This window comes from Zalophus californianus, chromosome 2 (genome assembly GCF_009762305.2).
Source record: "Zalophus californianus isolate mZalCal1 chromosome 2, mZalCal1.pri.v2, whole genome shotgun sequence".
NCBI classification, from domain to species: domain Eukaryota; kingdom Metazoa; phylum Chordata; class Mammalia; order Carnivora; family Otariidae; genus Zalophus; species Zalophus californianus.
Genome location: NC_045596.1, coordinates 100,372,928 through 100,400,336, shown reverse-complemented (window position 1 = coordinate 100,400,336; position 27,409 = coordinate 100,372,928). Strand labels below are relative to the sequence as shown.

The 27,409-nt window shown below is 39.1% G+C and overlaps 1 protein-coding gene across 1 annotated transcript in view; it reads left to right on the top strand.

Annotated features, from left to right (window-relative positions):
* The first annotated feature begins 3,041 nt into the window (after positions 1 to 3,041).
* Positions 3,042 to 27,409, top strand: part of QRFPR (pyroglutamylated RFamide peptide receptor) — a 42,428-nt gene continuing 18,060 nt past the window's right edge. Inside the window, 1 exon segment of the mRNA XM_027600558.1 lies at positions 3,042 to 3,773. Within this exon segment, the coding sequence (XP_027456359.1) occupies positions 3,380 to 3,773 (394 nt within the window). The 5' untranslated portion in view covers positions 3,042 to 3,379.

The window sequence follows — 27,409 nt, the reverse complement described above, 5'->3', positions numbered from 1 at the left end:
CATCTGAAACTAATGATGTTCTATATGTTGGCTAATTGAATTTAAATTAAAAAAAAATAAAATAAAAGCTCTGTGTCAGGAACTAGACTCAAAGACCAAATATTAGAACAAAAGATGTTCCCAGTGCTCTTATCACTTAGGAAATTACAAGAATTTCAGGAGCTCTGTGCCAGGAACTGGAGGCAGAGAGAGATATATATTTTCTGTTATTTTATAATATCAAAACCCGACAAAGATAGTACAAAAAGAGAAACTTATAGACCAGTATCACTCATGAGGAGAGACATGAAAATTCTTTAAAAAATAGTAGAATTCAACAATATGTAAAATCAACTATATACCATGACTAAAAAGGGTTTATTTCAGATATTCAAGATGGTTCAATATTCAAAAGTCAATCAATGAGATCCACATTAACAAGATGAAATAAAACAACAACACATGATCGTATTAATTGGTGCAGAAAAAGCATTTGACAAAATTCAACGTCACTTATGATAAAGGCACTCAACAAATTAAGAATAGAGGGGAATATCCTCAAATTGATAAAGAACATCTATAGCTATACACCACTCTTAGTAATGAAAGACTGAATGTTTCCCCCTCTGAGAATGAGGATAAGGAAAAGATGCCCATTCTCATCACTGCCATTTAACATAGTACTGGAAGCTCTAGCCATTGCAATAAGGCAGGAAAAGGAAATATGAGTCATACAAATCAGAAAGGAAGAAATAAAACTGCCCTTCCACGCAAATACTATGGTTGTCTATGTAGACAATCTCAAGAAATTTACAACAAAATTTCCTAAAACTAATAAGTGAATTCAGCAACATGATAAGTTTTGAGATCTACATACAAATAAATCACATTTCTATAGTAAAGAATACATGGAACTGAAAATTAGAAATACGACACTGTGTACAAATGCTTAAAAGAGATAAACTTAAGTACAAATCTAACAAACATATAAAGGACTTATATGCTGAAAACTGAAAAATGCTGATGAGAGAAATCAAAGAAGGCCTAGTTATATGGTGAGACATACTTTATTCACAGATTGGAAGACTCAACAGAGTAAAGATATCGATTTTTATCAAAATCCTAGCAAGGTTTTTGTTTTGGACATAAACAAACTTACTGTAAAATTTATATGAAAAGCCACAGGCCTTAGGATATCTAAAATAATTTTGAAAAAGAGGAATATGGTGGGAGAAATCACTCTACCTGATTTCAAGACTTACGTAACTACAGAATTCAAGACTGTGTGGTACCGTAGCAGTTATACACATAGATCAACACATGGGACAGAACAGAAAGCCCAAGATAAAAAATGTAAAATTATAAAATTTTTAGAAAAAGACAGAGAAGAAAATTTGGGGGACATAGGATTTGATGAAGAGTTATTAGACTGGACATCAAAAGTATAATCAATAAAGGAAAAACTGATAAATAGGACTGATTAAAAATTAAAAACTTGGGGCTCCTGGGTGGCTCAGTTGTTAAGCATCTGCCTTCGGCTCAGGTCATGATCCCAGGGTCCTGGGATCGAGCTCTGCATCAGGATCCCTGCTTGGCAGGAAGCCTGCTTCTCCCTCTCCCACTCCCCCTGTTTGTGTTCCCTCTCTCTCTGTGTCTCTCTCTGTCAAATAAATAAATAAAATCTTTAAAAAAAATTAAAAACTTTGATTTGTGAGAGCCCCTGTTAAAAGAATAAACAACAAGAAACAGACTAGAAGAAAATATTTGCAAACCACTTATTTGACACAAGATTGGTATCTAGAGTATAAAAAGAACCCTCAAAACTAATAGCAAATAAGCCAAAGAGTTCAATTAGAAAATAGGCAAAATACATGAATAGACATTTCACTGAAGAAAATACTAGGATAACAACCACATGAGAAGATGTTCATCACTATTAGGGAAATGAAAATTAAGGCTGAAGGAAATACCACTACACACTTATTAGAACAGTTAAAAAACTAATGACAATGCCAAATGCTGGTATGGATGTGGAGAAACTGAATCTCCCATATGTTGCTGTGGAAAATGTAAAATGGTACAGCCACACTGGAAAGTAATTCGGTAATTCCTTCAAAATCAAAATATATAAACCATAGACTCAACAATCAAATTTCCTGGCATTTCCCAGAGAAAGAAATAAAGTTTGTTTACACAAAAACCAGGACATGATTCTTCATAACAGCTTTATTTGTAATAGCCCCAAACTGGAAACAACCCAAATGCCTACTAAACATGAATGGTTAAACAAGCGTGATACATCCTCAGCAATAAAAAGGAACAAGTATTGACATACCTAACAACTTGGGTGGATCTGAATAGCATTATGCTTGAGTGGGAAAAAAAATATCAAAAGGTATTATAATGTGTGATTCTGTTTATATAACCCTTTGTCAAATGTATAGAGATGCAGAACAGATTAGTAATTGTCGGGGCTTCAGGGCCGGGGTGGGAGGTGGAACTTGGTATGACTACAAAAAGGTAGCAGGAGGGAGATCCTTGTGGTGATAGAATAGTTTTCTATCTTGGTTTTGGTGATGGTTACAGGAATGGGATAAAATGACACAGACTTTAGACACAACACAGTACCTATGTCAAATTCCGGATTTTGTATTGAACCATAATTAAGCAAGATGTAACCAATGGGAGAAACTAGATGAATGATATGTGGGACCTCTCTGTACTATCCTTGCAATTCCTGTGTGCTGTAATTATTTTTGAAAATGCAGAAAAAAATTAAAATAATCCTATTTTGCCTTGGATAGCACATTAGTTCCTCAGAGGAGAAGCCGTGAGACGGTGGAAACCCCCAAACTGGGTTTTACATATAAGCATGACCTGGGGCAGAAGAAAGGCATTGGGCGGCAGAATGTGGGGAGCCAAAGTGGTGTTTCCCTGGCCCTGGGGCAGTGGGAGGCGGCGTGTGCGCCACTGAAGGGGGAGGGGAGCGGCGCGCCGCAGAATTCCAGCCCCACCCTCCGCGGCTCCTGGAGCGGGTTAGGTGAGCGCACCAGAAGCCTGGGCAGCCAGAAGCGCTGGAACACTTGAGTGACGCTCCAGCGTGCCCGACCGCCCCAGCCCCTCACCTTAGAGAAGAGCAAGAGAACTTTCTTTGAACTGCGAGCATTTTTGGTAACGGGATAGTTTCCCAGGCTTTGGCTTTCCGCCTCTTGATTGTGAGTTTGATCCCGCGCTGCTTTCCTTCTCCCGAACCTCCTGGGGTGGAGCCGGGAGCCCTCCAGCGCTCCAGAGTCCCCAGCGGAGGCTGTCCGGGTCTTCGAGGGTGGGAAGCGACCGCCCGCCGGGTCTCCTCGCAGTCCCCGCCCCGCCGCGCCGCGGGTAGGGGGCGGCGCGGGGGACTATGGATGGCCAGGCTGTAGCGGACGGTGCCTGGCGCGCCGGGAGCACGCGCGGCATGCAGTCTCTCAACATCACCCGGGAGCAGTTCTCCCGGCTGCTACGCGACCACAACCTGACCCGTGAGTAGTTCATCGCGCGGTACGGGCTGCGGCCCCTGGTCTACACCCCGGAGCTGCCGGGGCGTGCCAAGCTGGCCTTAGTGCTCACCAGCGTGCTCATCTTTGCTCTAGCATTCTTTGGCAATGCGCCGGTGGTCTGCGTGGTGACCCGCAGCAAAGCCATGCGCACCGTCACCAACATCTTTATCTGCTCCTTGGCGCTCAGCGACCTGCTCATCGCCTTCTTCTGCATCCCGGTCACCATGCTCCAGAACATCTCTGACACCTGGCTGGGGGGTGAGTCCGCGTCCGCACCCTCTTCCCTAATCCCCCAGCCTTCCGCGGGACTCTCCCCGTCCCTCTGTTCCTTACATTTCTCTCTCTACCAAATGAATCCAGAGCTCTTTTTTAGAACTTCTTCACCTGCGCTCACTTGGAGAGAAGTTTTTTGCTACTAGATTCCGTCCAACGTTTCTTCTCCTTGTCGCTTAAAGACACAGTTAGGTTTCTGTGCATTGCCCGGAGGAGCACAGGGGAAGGGAGGGAAAACTGAATGGGAAGAAATCGGAAAGGGAGACAAACCATGAGAGACTCTGGACTCCGGGAACCATACTGAGGGTTACAGAAGGGAGGGGGTGGGGGGATGGGGTAACCGGTGATGGGTATTAAGGAGGGCATGTGTGGAGATGAGCACTGGGTGTTATACGCAACTAACGAATCATTGCACGCTTCATCAAAAACTAATGATGTACTATATGTTGGCTAACTGAACATAATAAAAAAAAGACACAGGAAAATGCTAGGAAAGGTACAAGGCAGTGAGATGGGGAGTAGCACCGCTCACCGATTATTTTCGCTCCTTTTCCCATAATTACCAGGATTTTTTTCTTTTTTTTTAATAAAAGTAAGATAAAAATATTTCAGATAATAAAAACACTGATACCCGCTTATCCTTCCAACCTCCAGCTCACTCCACAGTTGCCTCTTTTGGCTTCTAAACAGGTATTTGTAGGACCCAATTTATATAGGGACTTAAAACTATATGTTTTATATATGTGTGTATACACACACACACACACACACACACACATATATCTCCCCTGCAAATGTATTATTGTGTGTATATATACACCCACACATATATTTGCAGGGGAAAAAAATCTTGAATTAGTCATTTTTTTCAGACTGGATTAACAGAGTCAAGCAGGGAGAAGGAACACAGAAAACATATCCCATTCCTGACTGATAAAGAAAGAGACCTTGATTCCTTCTCCTTCCTTAAAAGGGGAGTGGAAATGGCAGAGAAGCAGGTCAGAGTTCAGAGTCATTGAGCTGGGAGCAGTATGTGGAGGTTGAGAAAAGCCCGACACTGCACTTCCCCAGGTGATCCAGTCTCCAGACACACAGCTGTAGAGCATCTTCTAGTCCCTAAGCAGTAGTGCCTTCTATTGTCACCAGTGTTTCATGGTGGGCCTCCGGGATGAAGCACTGGCTATACTCCCATTGTCATGGATGGGTGCATTCTTGAAACCACATCAAAATTCTTAGAAAGTGATTGCCAATACAGAGAGAATATGAGAGAAATGCATCATTGTGCCTTCAAGCCTTGCCATTCCCACTCCTTTGCTACTTCCTTTTAATCGCATGGGGAGTTTCTTTTATTCTACCGTTAACAATTTGAGATCTTCAGTTTCTTTCCCTGGCATTGCTTTTTTCCCATTAATTTACATTGGGTTTATCTTTAGAGGATCAAGAGGCTAAAATCTTTGATTCCCATCTCATCTAAAATTAAATATTTCCAAAAATGCCCTAACCATTAGAGAACATAGCATTGCTGTGGGAGCGACACGAAATGCACGAAGTTGCAAACCAACTTATGGCTTATAGCCTTTCTTATGCACTCTGATGAAATCATTGTGCTTGGGCATTTTAAAGTTGTCCCGTGCAACTAACCCCATGAAATTAATGGGTAAATTTTGATCATCATATAAACTTAGTTTTTTGAGAAAAGGGCACAGGAGTTTTCATTTCTACATGTTGGTGAAGGCAGATTTATGAACCATATACATATTGCTGGATGATGATAGCTCCGTTTGTTAAGGTGAACATAATTAAGAAAAGTGGGATGTTATACTGGGAATCCAAAGACCTGGGTTCCTACTTTGGCTCTAATACATGTTAATTTAATACATCTGGGCCTCAGTTTTTTGATAAAATATTAGGAACTCTAGAAGCTTGGACGTGGAATGAGGCAGATGTTTAGCCCCGAGGCAAATTGGGAGGTCACACCTGGGAAGACTACAGAGTAGATCTTCCTTCCCAAGGACTTTGGTGGGTGGTGCAAAAGTGTCTCTTAAACTTCCTGTTTTCCTTGCTTCCTAGTTCATGGAGGACATTTCACTTTAGCTTCTAAATGCTGAAAAAGGGTAATGCATTGTGTATGTATTTTACAGGTTAGAACGAGGATAAAGTGTATTAGTAAAAGTGCTTTGAAAAAATTGATCATTCCATGAAAGTGTAAAGTATTAATTCTATGAAGGAGTGTTTAATTTTAGGTGGCTTATGTTTATGCAGGACTAGATTTATAGAATAAATATTCTTATAAATCAACTAAGTCACACCAAAATTGAAGATCAGGGGAGAGGATCGAGTTGGCCAAGTTTTTGGAGATAATGATGCAAACAGAATTAACTTGTCCTTTATAAGATAGGATAATAATTACAAAACTCCCTTGACAAATTAACAAAAGATCTTTCAAGGGAGTGTAATCTAATAGTTCAAAGGTAATTCACAATTTTTTATTTCATAAAGCTATTGAGGGTCTTCTTTAAGGCAAAGCACTGTACCTTGGTAATCAAAAAAAAAAAAAAGGAATAAAGCTTATCTAATCCCTTTTTGGGCCTCCAAAAATAGGAAATATCCCTAAATGAGTAAATATAGGATTTAATAGAAGAGGATCCCCTCTGCTGTGGGAGCACAGAAGTCAGGAAGGCTTCTCCAAAGAGGGGACTTTCGAGCTACATATTGAAGAATGATTCAGATTGTTTCCAACAGAGAAAGAAGGATGGAGTGTGTTCTAGAAACAGGGGTCAATCGAAGTTTGGAGGAAAGAAAGAAGGTGATGAATTCCGAGAACACTGTGTAAGCCATTTCAAGAATATAGTTTATACGTGAGGAATGGTGGGAAATGAGCCAGAAAGTTAGGATAGTGCAACTGGGGAGGAAAAAGTATCAGTTATGCTAAACCTAAAATATGAATACCCCTCAAATTCCTCCAGGGATAAAGGAGGAACTATAAGTTACCACCCCTAGAGGGGGCAGGATCCCTGCAGGCAGGGCTATGTCCCCTGAATTGACAGATCTTTTGTTGTTGCTGTTACTTCCCCCCCCCCTTTCTTTTTTCTCCAGAGAAGCTGGAGAAATGGAATTTTATGATCTTGGCATTTAGTTCAAATTTAAAAAAATAAGATGCAATTGGGTAAAAGAAAACCTCTCTGTGGGTTTGGCCACAAATAATTCATGGACCTCCAGTTTGTGACTTTTCTTCAAAACCTCCCTTTCAAATATTTCTGACAAAGATAGGGCTATAAATGACTGTTTTCGTCTTCTTTTTTTAGTCCACTTATCTCCCTTGCTAGGGACCAACGTTACCTACTGAGTCAAAGCCTGCATTTGGACAAGATTCCCAGGTGATTCATAAGCACATGCAAATTTGAGAAGTACCACTATAAGTGATGATTCTCAGACCTGGCTGCACAGAGAACCTCCTGGGGGGCTTTAAAAATGTTCTGTGCCAGCCCCAGTCCAAACTAGTTACCACTGTCTGAATATGTTGTTTTATTCAACTAAATTCCACACAATAGATTTTGCTTCTCAACAATGATCTAGAACACTTTTCTCCCTTCTCTAGGTTTCCATAAGCTTCTCTTTTCCTTCTTACTTTGTTTTCTTTATGTCTGTCTCTTTCTTTATATTCTGCCCTTTGATGGTTCTCGTAATTCCTCTTAGTTTTTGAGTGTGTCCACTGAAGCCTAGCATGCAATGTCTTCTATGCAGAAATCATCCATTTCTGCATAGAGGCTCCAATCAGGACTCTCTTTGCTGATAATTCTGAAATCAGTATCTAATTATCTGAAGCCGTGATCCCCCTGAACCTGTGAACAGGCATTTACATATAGATATCTTATTAGCATCCAATTTCTCTCACTCTACCTTATCTCTCTGCCCAGGGTCTAAACTATTACCATTAATACTCTGAGTCATCTTTGTATTCACCATTTTCTGGGTATCTGCTGTGTGCACTGGGATATTAAAGGTGTAGAGAAAGCTGTGTCCTTATGGAATTGCCAGGTTTTGGTTAGAGGAGGATGGGGAAGATGGCACTCAAAGAAAAAATGGAGAAGGCAGGGGATTTTGTTGTCAGAGTTCCAGAGTGCACTGTGGAGAAAGCACAGGGGAAGTGTTGGGGAACAGGAGACTTGGATCAGAATGGGGATGTTTAGAGCTTGGATTCGGTCCAGGAGCAAGGGATGGTCTAGGAGAATGGGACTCATGGTGACTGAGGTAAATGTGAATTTAAAACATGGGGGGATTAATTCTGAAGAATTCCCAGAAGGAGGTAGAAAATCAGTTCTCATTCTAGCCTCCTTTATGGCTCTCAGCGTTCATGAATTGAGATGGGGAGGCCTTGAAGCTCTTGCCAGGAACCACAGCAGTCTCTGCCCGCTTTTATCCTGTTGTGGGTAGAGTGACAGCCCGGGGGAGGGAGGCGGGGAGGGGGGATGATCTCCCCAGGTGTACCCAGAGCTCTCTGCATCTCCCTGCAATCCTGCTGTGGGCACTGAAAAGAATTTTCTAAGGACTGGTAAATTGACTAAAAACAATTACAGAAAAGGAATTCCAAAAATAGCTTAAGTAATGGCAGCCTCACTGGGAGAAGTGCACTTTCGTGTATACTTGCTACATCTGAAGACTGCTTGCTTGGGTAAGAAAATGTAAAAAGTTATTTTCTCAGCAACTGATAGGAAAATTCTTCTCAGAGCGGTGGTCCTCAGGCTTGCCAACACATAGAATCACTCAGGGAGTTTTTAAAATGATGCCTGGTTCCTACCCTTGGAGATTCTGATTCAATTGGTCTGAGTACCCAGGTATTGGATTTTCAAAAGTTCCCCAATATTATAATTTGTAGCCAAGGTTGAGAACCACTGATGTAATGCAAATGCTGACATCGCTGAGACGTGGGCTGTTGTGAAGATGAAAAGAAATAATGGATATAAGGTGCTTCCGTAGCACAGCGCCTGCCACATATCCCCGTGCAAAGTTGCTCTATATTGTAAGGAAAAAATAGCCATTGGAGTTACAGTGCTTGGAGGATGCACAAGTAAGTTGTATAAAATGAAGTTCGACGTGGAACTCTGAGGCAATTCTCCCATGATACTCAGTCAATCACGTCTTTACTAAAGCCTTGAAGTTTTTTGGAGTCTTTCAAGGTGGGTTTAGAAAGACGTCGAAAATGATGAAAATGTTGGGATACCTGAGATACGATGAAAGACTGAAAGAATTATTTTCTCATCTGGAGAATAAAACTAGTTTTAAATGAGTACACCCCCACAGCAAGGTTTTCAGTCCGCGTTACCCGGAGCCTTGGTGGCTGGTGTGGGTGGGTGTGGAGCAGGCAGGTGTCCAGGCTTCATCAAAACAGCTCCCTTCTCTCTTTTTAATAAATAGGGTTTTGCATAAGATTTCATGTTTGTAGAAAACGATTTTACTGGAAGGAAGAACTGGAGGGAAGGAGGATAAGAGAGAAAAAAACACTCACTGTACACCACACAAAAAATTTAGGTGGGGGGCACCTCAGTGGCTTAGTTGGTTGAGTGTCCAACTCTTGGTTTTGGCTCAGGTCATGATCTCGGGGTTGTGAGATCGAGTCCAGTGGAGCATGGGGTCTGCTTTAAGATTCTCTCTCCCTCTCCCTCTGCCCCTCCCTCCAGTCTCATGCTCTCTCTCTCTCTCTCTCTCTCCCTCTCCCTAAATAAATAAAATCTTAAAAAATTTTTAGGTGAGTTTTTAGAGATTTCAACCTGATAAATTGTGAAATGGGTTATTAAAAGAAGTTGTTGGGGTGCCTGGGTTGCTCAGTTGGTTAAGTGTCTGTCTTTGGCTCAGGTCATGATCTCATGATCCTGGGATCAAGCCCCGCCCCCCATCCTCATCTGGCTCCCTGCTCAGCGGGGAGCCTGCTTCTCCCTCTCCCTCTGCCCCGCCCCCCACCTGTGCAATCTCTGTCTCTCTGTCTCTCTCCCTCAAATACATAAATTTAAAAAAAAATTTTTTTTTAAAGAAGCTGTTGAATTATTATGTGGTGAAAAGATCTTAATTTGGGGGGCCAGCTCAGAGCAGAGGGATTAGACTGGAACTTCTTTGGGTCTATTTTATTATTTGATTAGTGGTTACAAAACATCACTTACAGTAATAATTTTCCCTTTTCTATAACATTTTAGAAACCTCAGAGTTCCTGGGGGAGATTAAATATGGTGAAACTGATATAAAATCAACAGTATTATGGGGCTTTTAAAAAACTTTTAACAGGAATGATGAAAGCTGTTGTCAAAGAATAGACTCACTGAGGTAGAGAAGTTTAAAAAAATGAAAGAATTAAATCAGGAGAAGGCCCAACAACAGTAGTTTGGAAGTCAAATCAAAAATTGTGCCATGGGGCTAGCCTCTGGGTGATCTTCTCTTGAATCAATTATATGCACACTTTAAGAAAAGATGCCACAGTCAAGAAATTCACTAAGTTTTCTCAGGAAGCTGGAAGGTGGTAGTAACAGCAGTAGGATTTGTATGAGTCTCTACATAGGGCAACAACATTTTACAGTTAAAATAAGGACACAAAAGGATTTGGCAATGAGAAAATTTGAAAAATTTCATTGTGTACTTAGAAGGCATAAAAAAATTCCCTCTTTCATTTGCTTTTCTAGAACATAGCTTAGCATGTTCTTTGACCAGTGGTTGGTTTATTAGGATTTTTGTTTGCAAGTAGAGAAGCCCATCTTAAACTAACTTAAGAAAAGGGGGCGGGGGGGGGGCGCCTGGATGGCTCAGTCAGTTAAGCGGCTGCCTTTGGCTCAGGTCATGATCCCAGCATCCTGGGATCGAGCCCGGCATCGGGCTCCCTGCTCAGCAGAGAGTCTGCTTCTCCCTTTCCCTCTGCCTGCCGCTCTGCCTTCTTGCTCTATCTCTCTGTCAAATAAATAAAAAAAAGAAAGAAAGAAAAAGAAAAGGGTGGGGGGATATTCTGTCTCATGGAACTGAAAAGCTCAGGATTAGGTCTAGCTTTAGGCACAGCTGGATCTCGGTCCTACAGTGACTCCAGGGCTCTGCCATTCTCCCTGTCTGTGCCAGCCTCACTGCCTTCTGCAGTGCAGTTTCATTCTTGGGTTATCTTGGTCAGTTCACTTGAAAGATGGTCCTGGAGCTATTGGCTCATGTTTTCTTTGAAATTCCCTATTTCAAGGGTGCCTGGCTCAGTCAGTTAAGCATCCAACTCTTGGTTTCTGCTCAGGTCATGAACTCAAGGTTCTGGGATCGAGCCCCATGTCCAGCTCCACACTCAGCATGGAGTTTGCTTGAGACTTTCTCTCCTTCTCCCTCTGCCCTTTCCCCTTCTGTCTCTCTCTCTCTAAAATGAAAAAATAAATCTTTAAAAAAAAAGAGAACTCCCTATTTCAACTCAAATGTGTATCCACAGATAATTTTGTTGTTTCATTTCCTATTTTAAAATTAAGGACTGGGGCGCCTGGGTGGCTCAGTTGGTTAAGCGTCTGCCTTCGGCTCAGGTCATGATCCCAGGGTCCTGGGATGGAGCCCTGCGTCCGTCTGTCTCCCTGCTCAGCGGGGAGCCTGCTTCTCCCTCTCCCTCTGCCTGCCACGCCCCCTGCTTGTGCGCGCTCTCTCTCTCTCTCTCTCTCTCTGTCAAATAAATAAATAAAATCTTTAAAATTTTTTAAAAAACAAGATTAAGGACTGATTTCTAATGATTAATTCTGAAGTACTCAAGTGTTTAGTTTTTATCTATCTAGGCAAGACTAAATTTGTTCTTCCTGTGGCTGTGTTTTTGAGAAATACGTCATCTATAGTACCAGAAACACTGCAGATTATTAAGGACTAGTGGAATTCTCCTTAAAATATAATGTGTTCTCATAACCTGGGAGAAATAAAAGAGATAGACAGTTTGGTGCAATGAAAATGAATATGTACTCTAGAGTGGACATTATTATATCCTAATCCTGTGCACAATTTATGACTAGTAAGTTATTGAATTAGCTAGTAACTACATTTCCTTGCATTGTTTGCCCCTATTAGGAGACCAAGGCGAGAAGTTATAAAATTATATCTGATGTTGCCCCCCAGTGGTCAATGCAGCAGCAGAAATTACAACAAGGATGCAAGATTTACATCATGCTGTGTTTTATCAAAAATATTAATGCATATCCAGTTTTTATGATTTCCCATTGTATTTCAGTATGAAGTATGCAGTATTTACACATTTCCCATAAAACCCATAAAACCCTTCACTATAAAACTTGAAACAAACTTGAAGGTCCCTTTCAATGCATACTTAAAAATATTATTTAAAAAAAAAGTCTTTGTAAAATTGAGATGCATTTAATATCTGCAGTGTTCTTTGCATGTTGTCAAACACCGTGTTTCGCACTGGGACAATTATTTTATTTCTCTTTGCTATGGTTTCCCCATCTGTACATTTGGGAAAAGCTATGCCTACCCTATAGGGCGGCTGTGAGAATGAATGACACTGTGTGTAAAGCACCTGGCACTTAGTGGGTAGTCAATTGAAGGAAGCTGATTGTTGTTTACAGTTGCAAAGTATTACTATTTAAAATGTTAGGCATGATTGTGCGTACAATAGATTTATAGCTAATAAGGATGATAGAGTTAAAAAACGGTAATTGCAATATTAAATTCTCAAAGACATCTGATATGCATTTATATAAAACCACTATAAAAACCCTGTCCATGTATAACTTATTTTTGTTAATAAAGTCTTGAATAATTACCATGAAAATACTCCTATCCTCAAACAATGAAAACTCAAACTAACCGCTTGTACTCAGAAAAGAGTGTTTGCTTTCATTTATCTTAGAAGCAAGTATACATCCTGAAAAGAAGCTGAAGTGGTAAAAGATTGGTTGGGGCTGATATAGATTCAGTAGTTCCTTGCCAGGCTCGTGTATCTGCCCAGGACGCTGCAGACTGGTAGGCACACAGTTGCCTCACTAGTATTAATACAGAGCCATCCCCAAGACTCGTGCCTCAGTCTTGTAATGCAGGACTTCCCCATCCCACCCCCATGGAACCTCCCTTGATTGTGAACCTAGGCTGCCAGTTACCTTGTGAACACTCTTGCTGTCTAGCTCATGGCCTGAAAAGGGCTCATGACTGCCCCTCAACGTGGCCACCAGAGTCAGGGTGAAACAGTGACATCAGTTCCATGACTGCTGTCCTTTTCTGCCCTAGCATGCTGGCACAGATGCTGGGATCTGGGCAATTCTGACTGCCAGAGCCTCACTCCACACCATAGAGAAGTGGGAATAATGATATCGAAATGAATGCCAAACTCCTAGAGCTTACTATGTGACAAGTATATTATCATGCCCATTTCACAGAGGAGAAAACAGAGGCACAAAAAATGGGGTTAGTATATCAGTTATCTCTTGCACTGCAAACTTCTCAAACCTTAGTGGATTAAAGAAACCACTGTTTGGGGGTGCCTGGGTGGCTCAGATGGTTAGATGTCTGCCTTCAGCTCGGGTCATAATCCCAGGGTCCTGGGATCGAGCCCTGCATCAGGCTCCCTCTCCCACTCCCCCTGCTTGTGTTCCCTCTCTCGCTGTCTCTCTCTCTCTGTCAAATGAATAAATAAAATCTTTAAAAATAAATAAAATTCGTTAAAAAATAAAAGAAACCACTGTTTTTTGGTTTTGTTTTTGATTTTTATTTTTGCTTGTGATTCAGTGGCTCAGCCATTTGGCTTGTCTCCTCTGGGCAGTTCTTTCGCTAGTCTCACCTGAGGGCCCTCATGAGACGAGGTTCATCTGATGGCCTGATAGAGGCTCACCATTTTAGATGACCTCAACAGGGACAGGCTATCTCTGTCCCATGTGGTTTTCTTCTTCAGCAGGATAGTCCCCAATTCTTTTTTTTTTTTTTAAGATTTTATTTATTTATTTGAGAGAGAGAGAACGAGAGATAGAGAGCATGAGAGGGAAGAGGGTCAGAGGGAGAAGCAGACTCCCCGCTGAGCAGGAAGCCCGATGTGGGACTCGATCCCGGGATTCCAGGATCATGACCTGAGCCGAAGGCAGTCGCTTAACCAACTGAGCCACCCAGGTGCCCCTAGTCCCCAGTTCTCTATGTGGAAGTACCGTGTTCCAAGAGAGAGAGCAGAAGCTTCAAAACCTCTCGAGGCCCAGGACTGGAAGTTGCACCAATGTCACTTCTGTGATAAAGCAAATCATGGCACAGCCCAGATTCAAAAGAGTGGGGAAGGAGGTCCCTCCACTTGTTGAGAGACCTGGCAAAGTCACATTGCCCAGGGTGAGGGGGACAGGGTGTGGGGGAGCTTACAGACAGTGACAGGGGAAATTGGAGGCTTTTTTTTTTTTTGTATTTTCATCACTTTTATAAAGGATTTTTTTTACAGTCAACTTGTCAGTGTTAGAAACGTCCCTATACCGGTGCTATATTTAGATTGTAAACAGCAAAACTCTAAACATGCAGTTGGGATATCTGGAACCTCATGTAGATCATAAGAGTAGTTAAGAATAGTCATGCTTTCCACTGTATCTGCATTTACTGCATAGAATGATCAGTTGTTTCATTATTTTTATTGCATTTTCTTTTTCTTTTATTATGTTATGTTAATCACCATACATTACATCATTAGTTTTTGATGTAGTGTTCCATGATTCATTGTTTGCAAATAACACCCAGTGCTCCATTCAGTACGTGCCCTCTTTAATACCCATCACCGGGCTAACCCATCCCCCCACCCCCCTCCCCTCTAGAACCCTCAGTTTGTTTCTCAGAGTCCGTAGTCTCTCATGGTTCGTCCCCCCCTCTGATTCCCCCCCTTCATTTTTCCCTTCCTATTATCTTCTTTTTTAACATGTAATGTATTATTTGTTTCAGAGGTACAGGTCTGTGACTCAACAGTCTTACACAATTCACAGCGCTCACCATAGCACATACCCTCCCCAATGTCCATCACCCATTAATCTATCACATTTAGGACATTGCTCATGCTCATATAAATAGGAAGTGCTGCTGCCCGGATTTGTGAGCAAGAACTGTGCTTCTGTGTCGGGCTTTTCACCACAGCAACTCTACCGGAATGGGACATGATTTCTGTTTCTGCAATGCGTTGTTCCATCCCCTGCTTCTGCCCTGTTCGTGCACAATGCTGCTTACCCAGTTAGACCTCAGATACTCTATTTCTGGGACCTGGAGGACAAATTTCTGAAATGAAGAGTTGTCGTGGTCTTTTCCCCAGAAACCTTCCTGAGAATGGACTCCTGCCCATGGCCTCTCAGTGGCTCTGCGCACCTGCCTGTTGACGCCTACATCTTAACACACACATATTCACAGAAGTCCATATTGACTCAGGTTTAGCAGTCCTGTCAAGCTAGTCTACAGATTGAGCTTGGTTTTTTAAAACTTTTCCTTTCCTGCATTATCTATAAACAATAAAGGGTTTATTTTTATAAGGAGGAATTTTATTGGGTCAAAATCTAATCTAAGTATCAATATAAACCTGATCCAAGCAGTGATTTCCTCAGTAGGTCTGAGGAAGAGACAGTGGAAATGTACCTTAAGAGGACTGTTCTACTTTTTTATAAAAAGGCAGGGTGATGAAACCTTGGAAATTGGCCCTGATCTAATGCTTAAAACAAATTAAAGGAAGACTTAATGAAAGAAAACTTCACTCTGGGCAAGATGTAGATCCTGTTAAAATTTTATATTACCTATCAATAAATCATTAGGTATAAAATACAGATCTTCACACTGTGTTTGCAAGATGCACAAACAGCTGGCTAATTCGGTAAGCACACTTTTCAAATTAGATTTTCTTTCAGGGGTGAGGAAATAATGCATGTGAATTTTATGACTTTGAAGATACAATCTGTCTATTTTTGTTTCCTCCACTAGAATATGAGCTCCATAAGGTCAAAGACTTGATCTCTCTTGTTTATCCAGCACTTAATTGCACAGGAACAGAAAGCTCTCAATACCATATAGTAGGTTCTCAATAAATATTTTTTGAATGTATTAAAATATATCACCTTATTTGTCATTGTACTAATATTTGAGGCTTTTAAGAAATCAGTTGTATTTATTTTGGGGATATACAAAAGAATGAGATTGCATTTATCTTTTGTATATCATCTTGCTTTTTTGGTTGCAAGGAACAAAGATTCAATTTACCCCAAATAATTGGAGTTATGGCAAGCCTATTTTGTAGCAGTAAAGAAGAGGGGGATCTCTTGAATTTAAGGACAGTAACAGGTAGGTCTCCTGGAAACTGAAGGGGGATCGAAAGCAGCAGCTGTGTGAAGCTCAGCATGAAGAATTCATGAATCTCCAGGGCTTGGCCATAAATGTGACTTTGGTCCACTGCACCAGTGGACAAAGTCTTGCTTATGAAGTCTGATTGCTTTCTACTACCATAGTGTGCAATCTTTTTCCTACCATATTATCTGCTACCTTCTGCTTTATATTCTTAGAAAGCTGAATAAATCCTAGTGCTCCAAGTGTCAAATTCAAAGAGCCTTACTCCAGTGACTAACACTAGTGTAAAATAATTTTGATCTCTATTTACATGTCTCAAAGAAATTTTAAAAGATTTTAATTCATTACTCACAAGACTATTCCTTAAAACCCCTTTCTTCCATTTCAGGTCTTTACTATTACACTGAGTAGTGTTCCACAGAACACTTTCCACCTTGCAAAGATCACGTGTCTTTTCAGGTCACCCCAGACTGTAGACACAAAGTTGCCACACTAGTATTAATACAAATCCGTCACTGACTCATGCCCCATCTTCTAATGCAGGACCTCAAGGTCTCTCAATTTCCCCATCCCACCCCAAGGAAACCTCCCTTGACTATGAACATATGCTCCAGTTCCATGTGGACACTCTTACTGCCTACTTCCTTCCCTCCATCCTCATCAGCCTATCTCCTTCTTCACTGTTCTCCCTATTTCTAATCCTTCTCTGTCCTCTCTCTTTCTTTGTCTCTCTCCCTCTGCCTCCCACCCTTTTTCTCTCTCTCTCTCTCTTTAAATCTCAGTCTTATTTATGCAAATATCCCATCCTGATATCTGACCCAAATTATTCCACACAATCTGGTGAATAAAATGGCCCATAGAGGGAACTACCCAGCAGGCATATCTTTTAGTTAAGGAGAGAAGGCTGGAGGAGAGAAAGAAGCTAGGAAAACTCATACCCTAATTTTATCCCTGTTTTATTTGTTTGTCTTTAGATTTTCTACTTTCTCATAACCCTTGTGGCCCCACTCTTACTCATGGCTTTGCTCTGAAGAAAAGATTCACACAGCCGTACTCTCAGTTTCGAAAAGGAAAAAAAAACACTTTACTGCTATTATAAAAATCTAATAGAAACAGAAAGAAGAAAAGGGAAATCTATGCATAGATGAGAGAAATAGTAAGCAGTAAAGCAGAATAAGACAGAGTTATACTAAATGGGGTACTTACAACCTCATCAGCTGGGGAAACCTCATGGAGCCAGCCAGGCTGGAGTCCGGATTGAGAGGCCTGGGCGGAGCGTCCTCCCCTCAGGTGAAACTTCCAACTGACCATCCCCATAAGGGCCATATTTATGGGGCAAATGACAGGACCTGAAGTTGAACATTTGTTCGTTTGCCTACGAGCAGTTTGGAGCGGCTGCATTTCTGTGTCATCATGTCTTTACATCTTCAAGGAGCCTGGGCTAGGTGTGCAGATCCCATTCAGGGGGGACAGCCCAGCTTGGAGCTGGACGGGACGTTAGGCAAGATTTACAACTCTTGGCATCCAGACCAGGAGGGCCAATTCTGACCTGGAAGCCAGCTAATGTCAACTAGGGCTCCCAAGGACACTCATGCAACACAAGTCTCACAAACAACATTCTTTAGCCTGCCTGTGTTTATGCAAGTCGCAGTGGTCAGTTAATGCAGGACAAATCACAGAAATCCTCATCCCTACAATACAGGTTTTTCTGTATATCCATTGGTTTCATCTCACAATGTGTCCTTATTCTATTTGCTACGTCCCAACCCAAAGAGAAAGAATTCGACTGGCTTAGACTTTGGGTCCAATATGGTTCAATCAATAAGGCTAGGAGGAACAGGTGGCTTCATGTGACCCATATAGGGCTTCTCCTTCTACAGAGCTGGAGAGAAAGGTCACTACTTCAGCCTGGCAGCATTGGCCTGAGGTAAGATGTAGTTTGGGCTCCTTCTTTAGGAAATCCCTAGAGGCTGCAGAATGCACTAGGCTTGCATGGATTGCAGAGAGGTTAATTGACGAATTCATTTCTTTTAAATTATCTGTGGCATTCTCAAATTTTTGTAAGAACAGTTCTCTGTAATATATTTGCAATGTTATTTCAATAACGATGAGAATTTTAAGTCAGCTAAGTATGAACCTTGGTTATTATCTAAATTGGCTTTGCTTTATCCTTGTCAGACTTCATTTTCAATGATCTTTCTTGTAGTAAACATGTTCAAAGAAAGTTTTTCTGTATTTAAAGTAACCTGTAAACCTGTGCTTTTTTTCTTTTCCTGGAGAAAGGTATATAGCAAAAAGAAAAAAAAAAAGAAAGAAAGAAAAGAAAACTTTTAAGAAGGGAGAGAACTGGGGAAAAAACACCCACGCTTTTCTAATATTGTCGGAAAATCTTGACTTACAGATGTTACTGACAGATGGGAAGCTGACTATATGAGAATGGAATTTGATTATCTTCCATTGGAAACCTTCAGGAAATCTCTAACAGAAAAAAATTATTAAGTGGGAGGCATGCAAGTCAAAATTCTATACGGAGCTATTTGGGTTGTGCGTGGCTTCTATACATCTTTTTCCCATGTTTTCAGCTCTAGGTAGTAGCAACGTCGAGCATTACAGACAACTGAAGTTATTAATTTCTTTTAAGGTACTGACATAAAGAGGTAAATAAAAAATGGCTGCTTCACTGGTAACTAGAAGATACTTTATTTGGGAAAAAACTGTACTGGTTCTTTTAATTTGAAAAGAGAAAAGAAGCTCTGTGTCAGAGAAGCAGCCTAAGGGAAGGAGAGGCTGCTCCTTTACTAAAACAGTTCTGCCGGCACAGTAGGTCTTTAGGTCAAGTAGTGGTAGGACCCACTTGTGGCCCGGTTACCTCGGTGACAAAAATGTTTGTGTCAGGAAATAGTGTTCCCAAGGAGCAAAACACTCTTCAATATACTGTGTACTTTTCTGGCCACTTAGAATCTGCTCCTTGGACCAGCAGCAACGGCATCACCTGGAACCTTGTTAGAAACAGTCTCAGACTCCATCCCAGAACCTACTAAATCAGAATCTGTATTTTAATTAAATTATCAGTGTGGTCCCTATGCACAAGGAAGTTCAAGGTTGGTTTATAATATACCATTGCTGTGTTCCACTTTTGCCTCTGATGAACTCAGGACAGATTATTTTGACCAATGGTTAGCAAATAGATTGGCTAAAACTTCTCTTTAATTATCTATTATACCATAAAGGCAGTTACTACAGTAACCAGGACTTAGGTCATTACAGCTTATTTTTCCAAGTCATCATTATACCGAGAAGGGCACAGAATTTAATACACACTCAGCTGTACTTGTGGGCTTGATTTACTGATGACAAAAATCAAGCTGACCCTAAATGGGTGAAAAATTCCTAAGTAAATAAGCTTTTATGAAACAGATTACTCTGGTTTTCAGGAATTACAATTTTCCTTAATAAACCTCTAGGTTATTGAATGCTTTTTCTCCTTTCTGTAACCAATGTCCAGGTTTTCAGAATGAAATCAATGGGATTTTATTGTCAAAGTATATTCTTTAGATGCTGAAATACCTTTTCCATTTGTTCATTTATTCACGCATTTATTCATCCAACTAATGTCTATTGAATATAGTAATAAGCCAGCCACTATGTTGAACTTGAGAGACAAGGGTGAACAGTACACCATGTAGATATTGTAAAGATTTTGAGAGACATCAGGCTTCCTGGAAAATATAAGTAGTTCTGTAGGCCTGGACTTGAGCATTCAAAGGGGAAGTGGTGAGAGATGAAACTGGAGAGAAAGGAAAGCAGATCATGAAGAGCCTTCTAGTGCTATGTTAAGGAGTCTGAATGTCATTTTGGAGCAGAGGCATCTCTGTTCTAAGGCAGTGAATTTCAAAGTAGGAGTTGCAATGTCTTAATGAGTCAGGAAATTATTTGGTTAGTCAGGATTAGCAATTGAGAAAAAAACAAATATATTAGAATACAGAATATCAAAGAACATTTACATGGTAAAACTTTTGGTTGTGTGTGTGTGTGTGTGTATATGTATATATGTGTAAGTATATATATATACACACACACACAGAAAGAAATACTTTTACATGTGTGTATGTATATGTGTAATAAAGATGGAGATATGTGGGTATCCCATGATCCAGTCAAGCTGACATCAAATTAACTCTATAACAAGAATTCATCTATATTGTCTTCTCATTCATTCATGCATTTGTTCATTCATTCACCTATGGGTCATATACTACTTAAGGCTTTTTGAATACAGAGCAAGACAAAACATAAACACTCCCAGCTGTTCTTCATGGAAAGAGAGCAGACCTTAATATTCCACAAATAAACATTTCATTACAAAGTAGTATTTCAAACAATTCAGTTTGAATACAGTCAAGGATAAAGGAGTCAAAATATTTAAAAACCAAAAGCAAAATGTTGAACTAAAGTTGATTGAGAAATGACAAAAGAAAAATATGCATTAAAACAATATTGGCAAGCAATATCTAGAATGCTGTCTATTGCTTTTTGCTTTATTACCCTAATGTTTAATGGGGGCTCATTTAATTCTATTATTTGAAAGTCTAATTATTGCCATTAGTGGAGAGGAAAAAAAACAATTCAGTTCTTTTTCTAAAATAGTATTTGTAGCTATTAGAATAATGAAAAATAGAAGAAAAATACCATAAGACACAATTTTACTGTATTGAACTTGTTTTCTGGCACAAATGTACACCCAGAAGATTCTTCTTATAAAGTAATTGAAGGAAGCACTCTGAGCAGAACTACAGAATTAGTATGAGATTTGGCTCCACAAAGAAAAACCTGAAGGTTTTGCAATCTGTAAGTCCCTACTCATTCTAAATCAAAGTCTTTCCGGGGATCACTCCAGCCCATGTACGCACAGAATGCCAGTTGTCTTTCACGTTGCCACATTCTTAAATATGTAAAGGCAACTAAGGATTTGTAGACAGTTTGAAGAAAGTTTGCAGAATAAAAGGGAACAAGACAGAAAAATGAAACTAGAAGAAATGGATTATTTATAAATATATTTAGAAATAAAACTCTAAGTAGTATTTTTATATGTACAGACATATCCTGAAAAATGTCTTCTCATTTAATATTTTCCCAGTGGAATTAGTATTTATTTTGTTTTGTTTTTAAGTGGGATACGGAACCTACTGCAGGGCTTGAGCTCACGACCCTGAGATGGAGACTTGAGCTGAGATCAAGAGTCAGATGCTTAACCAACTGAGTCACCCAGGTGCCCTCAATTTGTTTTTAAGTCTCAAACTTCTACAATAAATGGGTCATTCAGCACCACAATTTTTAAGCTGATGTTTACATAAGAAAAACTTATGTGCCCCAAATTAATAAAACATTTTAAACAAAAATGATACATAGAAAAATTCTTGACCTATATTCCAAATATAGTTGGTAGAACATCAAAATTACATATAGATGTTTTGAAAAGCATGCCTAGTGTCCACAAAGGGATGTGTGTGCCAAATGTTACTGACATCGGAGGAAGCATCACATCATTTTATACATTCTTTGCAATTGAGCCATTCTTTGCAACTCTTTGTTAACTCTTGCAAAAAAGACTGGCTTTGAGAAGAGGTGGATGAAGAAGATGTTGAAGAATCCTTTAAATATCATGCTGACAAATTAACAAGTACTGAACTTGTTTAGAATATCATTTGGGGGGCACCTGGGTGGCTCAGTCGGCTGGGCAACTGCCTTCGGCTCAGGTCCTGATCCCAGGGTTCTGGGATCAAGCCCCTCATCAGGCTCCCTGCACAGCAGAGAGCCTGCTTCTCCCTCTCCCTCTGCTACTCCTGCAGCTTGTTCTCCCTCCATCTCTCTGTCAAATAAATAAATAAAATATTTTTTTAAAAAAGAATATGAGTTGGAAAAGTTAATCACAGTGATAACCTGGAAAGCATATAATTAAACCGCTAGATATTGCTTGCTGAAAATAACTTGATAATTATTAATGATAATAATTATCTTTGAAGGTGGTGGAGAGATTACTGCTTGATATTTCTTATAGCAACATGCAAAGAATTCTATAAACATGAACTAGAGGAGAGTCAATAAAGCTCTGTTCTGCCTCCCTGAAGATCCGTTTAGGACTTCCTACCTCAGTATAAGAGCGATAAAGAATCTCTAAGCTTTTGAGTCTCATAGTTTGCCTGAAATTGTACCTTTGCAACCCAGTTTACCCATGACATCACTTTTCACCACCAATGACAATGATTATACTCAAGCCCTCTTCCCCTTTCAAGTTCTGGGTTGTTCCTTTCTTCATGAATAATGAAACATCCAAGGTATTTGTCCCACTGTTGTTGCAAATTTTACCTTCATTTTTCTAACATATTTATTAATGTTTGCTATTTGCCATGCCTTGTTGAAAAAGAAATATTTATGATGCACCATGAAAATGCTGATACAGAGCAGCATACATACACACCATTTGATTACAACCATTCTGTTTTTGTGTCAAGAGCATTATTTTAAACATTTTATATAGTAAATGATGGTTTTACTGTGCTTTAGTTACAAGTTACACTTGAAATGTGTTGGGAATTTAATTTGGCTTTTTAAATAATGGGAAATAGGCTACTAGTGCATATTTCACACAGAATGTCTCCTTTTCACGAAGGAGTTACCAATGTTGAGTAGGAGATGTCTGGATTTAAGGAGATACTGACTTCATAAATCATGAGGAAGCTTCTCTGAAAAGAAACACTTTTGAGAATAAGAAAAAACTCTTAAAAGTGAAAATATGACTGTTGAATTAATATGTAAATTATAAGAGCTAGAAGACAAAGACAAATGAATCTCCATAATGTGGAGCTAATAGACAAAGAGAATTTATAAGGCAAAAAATATATATAAACAAAAGTGGTAAACATAGGAATATCAATCCAGGAATTCCAACATCTGATTAATAGGCATTCCACACAAAAAAAGCACAGAAATAAAAGAGTTAGAGGTCTCAAAATTCTAAAGGTGCAGACAAGGCCAAAGAGAAAGAGTAAAAAATGATACATGCTTCAATGTTTTCCCCCCAATATTTCCAAATTCCAATTACAAAGAGATCAATAAAAGCTCCCCAATAGTAAAGCAGGATACTTGTAAGGGAGAAAAAATCAGATGGACAATAAAAATGCATTCACGCTAAAATGTCAATAAAAAACAAGGTCTTCAATATTCCAAAGGAAGGTGGTATTGAATTTAAAGTCATATTATAGCCATTTTCAGATGTGCAAGAACTTAAAAAGCTTACTTTAAAATCATTATTTTAAAGAAATTACTTGAGAAAAATTCACATGAAACACAAGAAATAAGAGGCCATGAAATTAAAGAAACAGTGGAGAAGGAATCCAATGAGAACGAATTTTAAGATAACAGCATACAGCAGTCTTAAAAAAAAATTAAAAAACTTCAGTCATCAAAATTGGAAGTCAGTAGGGGCACCTGGGTGACACAGTCACTTAACCATCTGACTCTTGGTTTTGGCTCAGCTTGTGATCTAATGTTCGTGCGCTTGAGCCCTACATCAGGCTCCATGGAGTCTGCTTGAGATTCTCTCTCCCTCTCCCTCTGCCCCTCCCACTCACGCTCTCTTTCTCTTGAAAAATAAATGAATAAATCTTAAAAAAAATTGTGAGTTAGTAGTCTTCTAGAAGAATCTTAAAAGAACAAATATTGATGAAGTCCCAATAGTTCATTTTTGCTTTTGTTTCCCTAGCCTCAGGAAACATCTAGTAAGAAATTGCTATGGCTGATGTCAGAAAGGTTACTGCCTGTGTTCTCCTCTAGGATTTTGATGGTTTCCTGTCTCACATTTAGGTCTTTCATTCATTTTGAATTTATTTTTGTGTATGGTGTAAGAAAGTGGTCCAGTTTCATTCTTTTGCATGTTGCTGTCTAGTTTTCCCAACACCATTTGTAACTGATTTGCAGTAAATATGTTATGTGAAAGGTTGAGATATAATAGTAAGAATGATGAGGATGTTGATGATGGTGATGATGACAGCAATAAATGTGGCTAACATTCATGAATGCACTTTCACATAGTGCCAAGCACTGTCCTAAGCACATTATACTTCTTATTTCATTTAATCTTCTAACAGCTATATGGGACAAGTACTATTATCCTCATCTACTTTAAAGATAAGAACACCCAAGACACAGAGAAGTAAGATCATTTGCTTTAGGTCTCAAAGTTAACTAGTGGTAGATCCAGGATCTAAACATAGGCAGTAACTCCAGAGGTCACACTATAAACCAGTAGAATGTGTTGAAAGAATGTACATATTTCTTTTTCCAACTAGAAAAGAAATGCAATAAAAAACTCCAGGAAAAATTAAATAAACAAAAATGCTCTGCAAGAAAGTTATGGCCCAGATTAAAATATGGCATACTTTAGAGCAATAAGTAAGTTAACAAGGATCATAATTATAAAATCAGAGAAAAAGAAATGTATGTGGAACATACATGTTGGCTTTGTCATTATAGTGTTTAGTCATAATAATGAAAATGCTGTTTATAGTTTTAATCTTTTATAATTAAAATGTAGGTCAAGTGCAGAAGACTTAATATGGCTATGAAACAGAATGGAAAGTTATCCGGTTGATAAAGTAAATGTAAAGGCAAGCTGACAGAAGTTTGAAGGAAGAAGAGAAAAAGAAAAGGAGGAAGGAGGTGGAGTATCATTATCTTGCAAAGTGGGGAACAAGATAAACTGTTGCAAGTTGATAAGCCAGTGAATAGGGTTTTAAGTATATTACTCTATGAGTCTAAGATAGAGGAATCTACATGCAAGAATTTAGGAAATAATCTCCCAAAACCTTTCCAAAGGAGTTATTGAAGAATGTTATTACTACAAGAAAATTAAAAGCTGTAGGGAGAAGGAATAAGAGGTGATAAAAGTGAACCAAAAGCCCATCTATCCTAGAAGAAACTCAATATATATCATGTAAAATCAGTAAATGAAGAAGAGGCAATCTAAACCACTTTGTTTCAAGATGTGAAGTTACCTGGTAGAAGAATTAAAAACAAGTAGGTGTTGGGGACTAGGACAGCAGGTGAGCAAGGGTGGGCAGAGACCTATTCTTTTTCATTGAAGCCCTTCTGATTTTAGACCATATGTTCATAATTCTGTGATTTAAAAGACATTTTTGGGGGTGCCTAGGTGACTCAGTTGGTTAAGCATCTGCCTTCAGCTCAGGTCATGATACGGGGGTCCTAGGATCAAGCCCCACATTGGCTTCCTGCTTAGTGGGGAGACTGCTGTCCCTCTTCCTCTGCCCCTCCTCCTCCCTTCGCCCACTGGTGCTCTTTCTCTTGCTTGCTCATTCTCAAATAAATAAATAAATAAAATTTAAAAAAATATAAAAGACATTTTTAAAAGGAAAATGATGAATAAATACTTTGCATCTAAAAATCTCCCAAAAAGAAATCTCCAGGTCCAGATAGTTACACTGGAGAATTCTATGAAACATTTAAAGAATTAATGCTACCTTTACACAAACTTTTCCAGAAAATTTAAGCAGAGGGAACAATAATTAATTCATTTTAAGAGGCCTTTATTACTCTGATAAATCAACCAGAGAGAGACAATACAATAAAGGGAAAACTGTAGACTACTATCTTTCATGAACTTAGATACAAAAACCTTAATATTTTAGCAAACAGAATCCAACAACATACAAAAAGGATGATCAAGTGGGATTTATCCTAGGTATATAAGACTGACTCAATATTGACTCAAAATTTATTAAAATAATCAATGTAATCTACCATACCTAATCAATGTAATTAGCTAAAGAAGAAAAATCATATAATCATAGCAATTGGCAGAGAAAAAACATTTTACAAAATCCAGGACTATTCATGATAAAATTCACAGCAAGTTAGAAATAGAAACTTCCTCGACTTGATAAAGAAAATGTAAAATGTAAAAACCTACAACTAGCACCATATTCAATGGTAAAAAACTGAATACTTTTGTTCTAAGAGCAAGGATGTTTGTTCTCACCACTCTTACGTAACATAGCTCTCAAAATTCAAGCCACTGCACAAAGACAAAGAAAGGAAATAAAAGCCATGCAGTTTGGAAAGGAAGAAATAATACTATATTTTCAGATGACATTATTTTCTGCATAGAAAATCCCAAGGACTCTACCAAAAACTCCTATAATAAGTGAATTCAGCAAGGTCACAGTATACAAGATCAGTGCACAAAACTCAATGGTATTTATACATATTAACAAGTAACATTCAGGAACAAATGAAAAATACAATACTACTTATAATTAATCCAAAGAAAATGAAATACTTAGGTATACCATGAAACAAAACATATAAGTCTTATGCTGAAAAATGCAAAATGATAATAAAGGAAGTCAGAGAATACATAAGTAAACGGAGAGACATACTGTGTTCATGGATTGGAAGACTCGATGTATTAAAGATGCTTGTATGGTTTTGGGATCAAGGTAATTCTGGCCTCATACAATGAGTTTGGAAGTTTTCCTTCCATTACTATTTTTTGGAACAGTGTCAGAAGAATAGGTATTAATTCTTCCTTAAATGTTTGGTAGGCCTCCCTTGGGAGGCCACCCGGCCCTGGACTCTTGTTTGTTGGGAGATTTTTTGATTACTGATTCAATTTCTTTCCTGGTTATGGGACTGTTCAGATTTTCTATATCTTCTTGTGTCAGTTTTGATAGTTTATATGTTTCTAGGAATTCATCCATTTCTTCCAGATTACCTACTTTGTTGGCATATAATTGCTCATAATATTCTCTTATAATTGTTTGTTTTTCTGTGGTGTTGGTTGTTATCTCTCTTTCATTCATGATTTTATTTATTTGGATCCTTTCTCTTTCCTATTTAATAAGTCTGGCTAGGGAGTTTCAATTCTTGTTAATTCTTTCAAAGATTCAGCTCCTAGTTTCATTGATTGGTTCTACTGTTTGTTTGTTTGTTTTAATTATTTCTATATCATTGATTTAAGCTCTGATTATTATTTCCCTTCTCCTGCTGGATTTAGGCTTTATTTGCTGATCTTTTTCCAGCTCCTTTAGGTGTAAGGTTAGGTTGTGTATTTGAGACTTTTCTTGTTTCTTGAGGAAGGCCTGTATTATTATCTACTTCTCTCTTGGGACCACCTTTGTTGTATCCCAAAGCTTTTGAACTGTCATGATTTCATTTTCATTTGCTTCCGTGTATTTTTTTTTAATTATTCTTTAATTTCCTGGCTGATCCATTCATTCTTTAGTTGGATGTTCTTTAACCTCCATGTATTTGTGGTTCTTCCAAGTTTT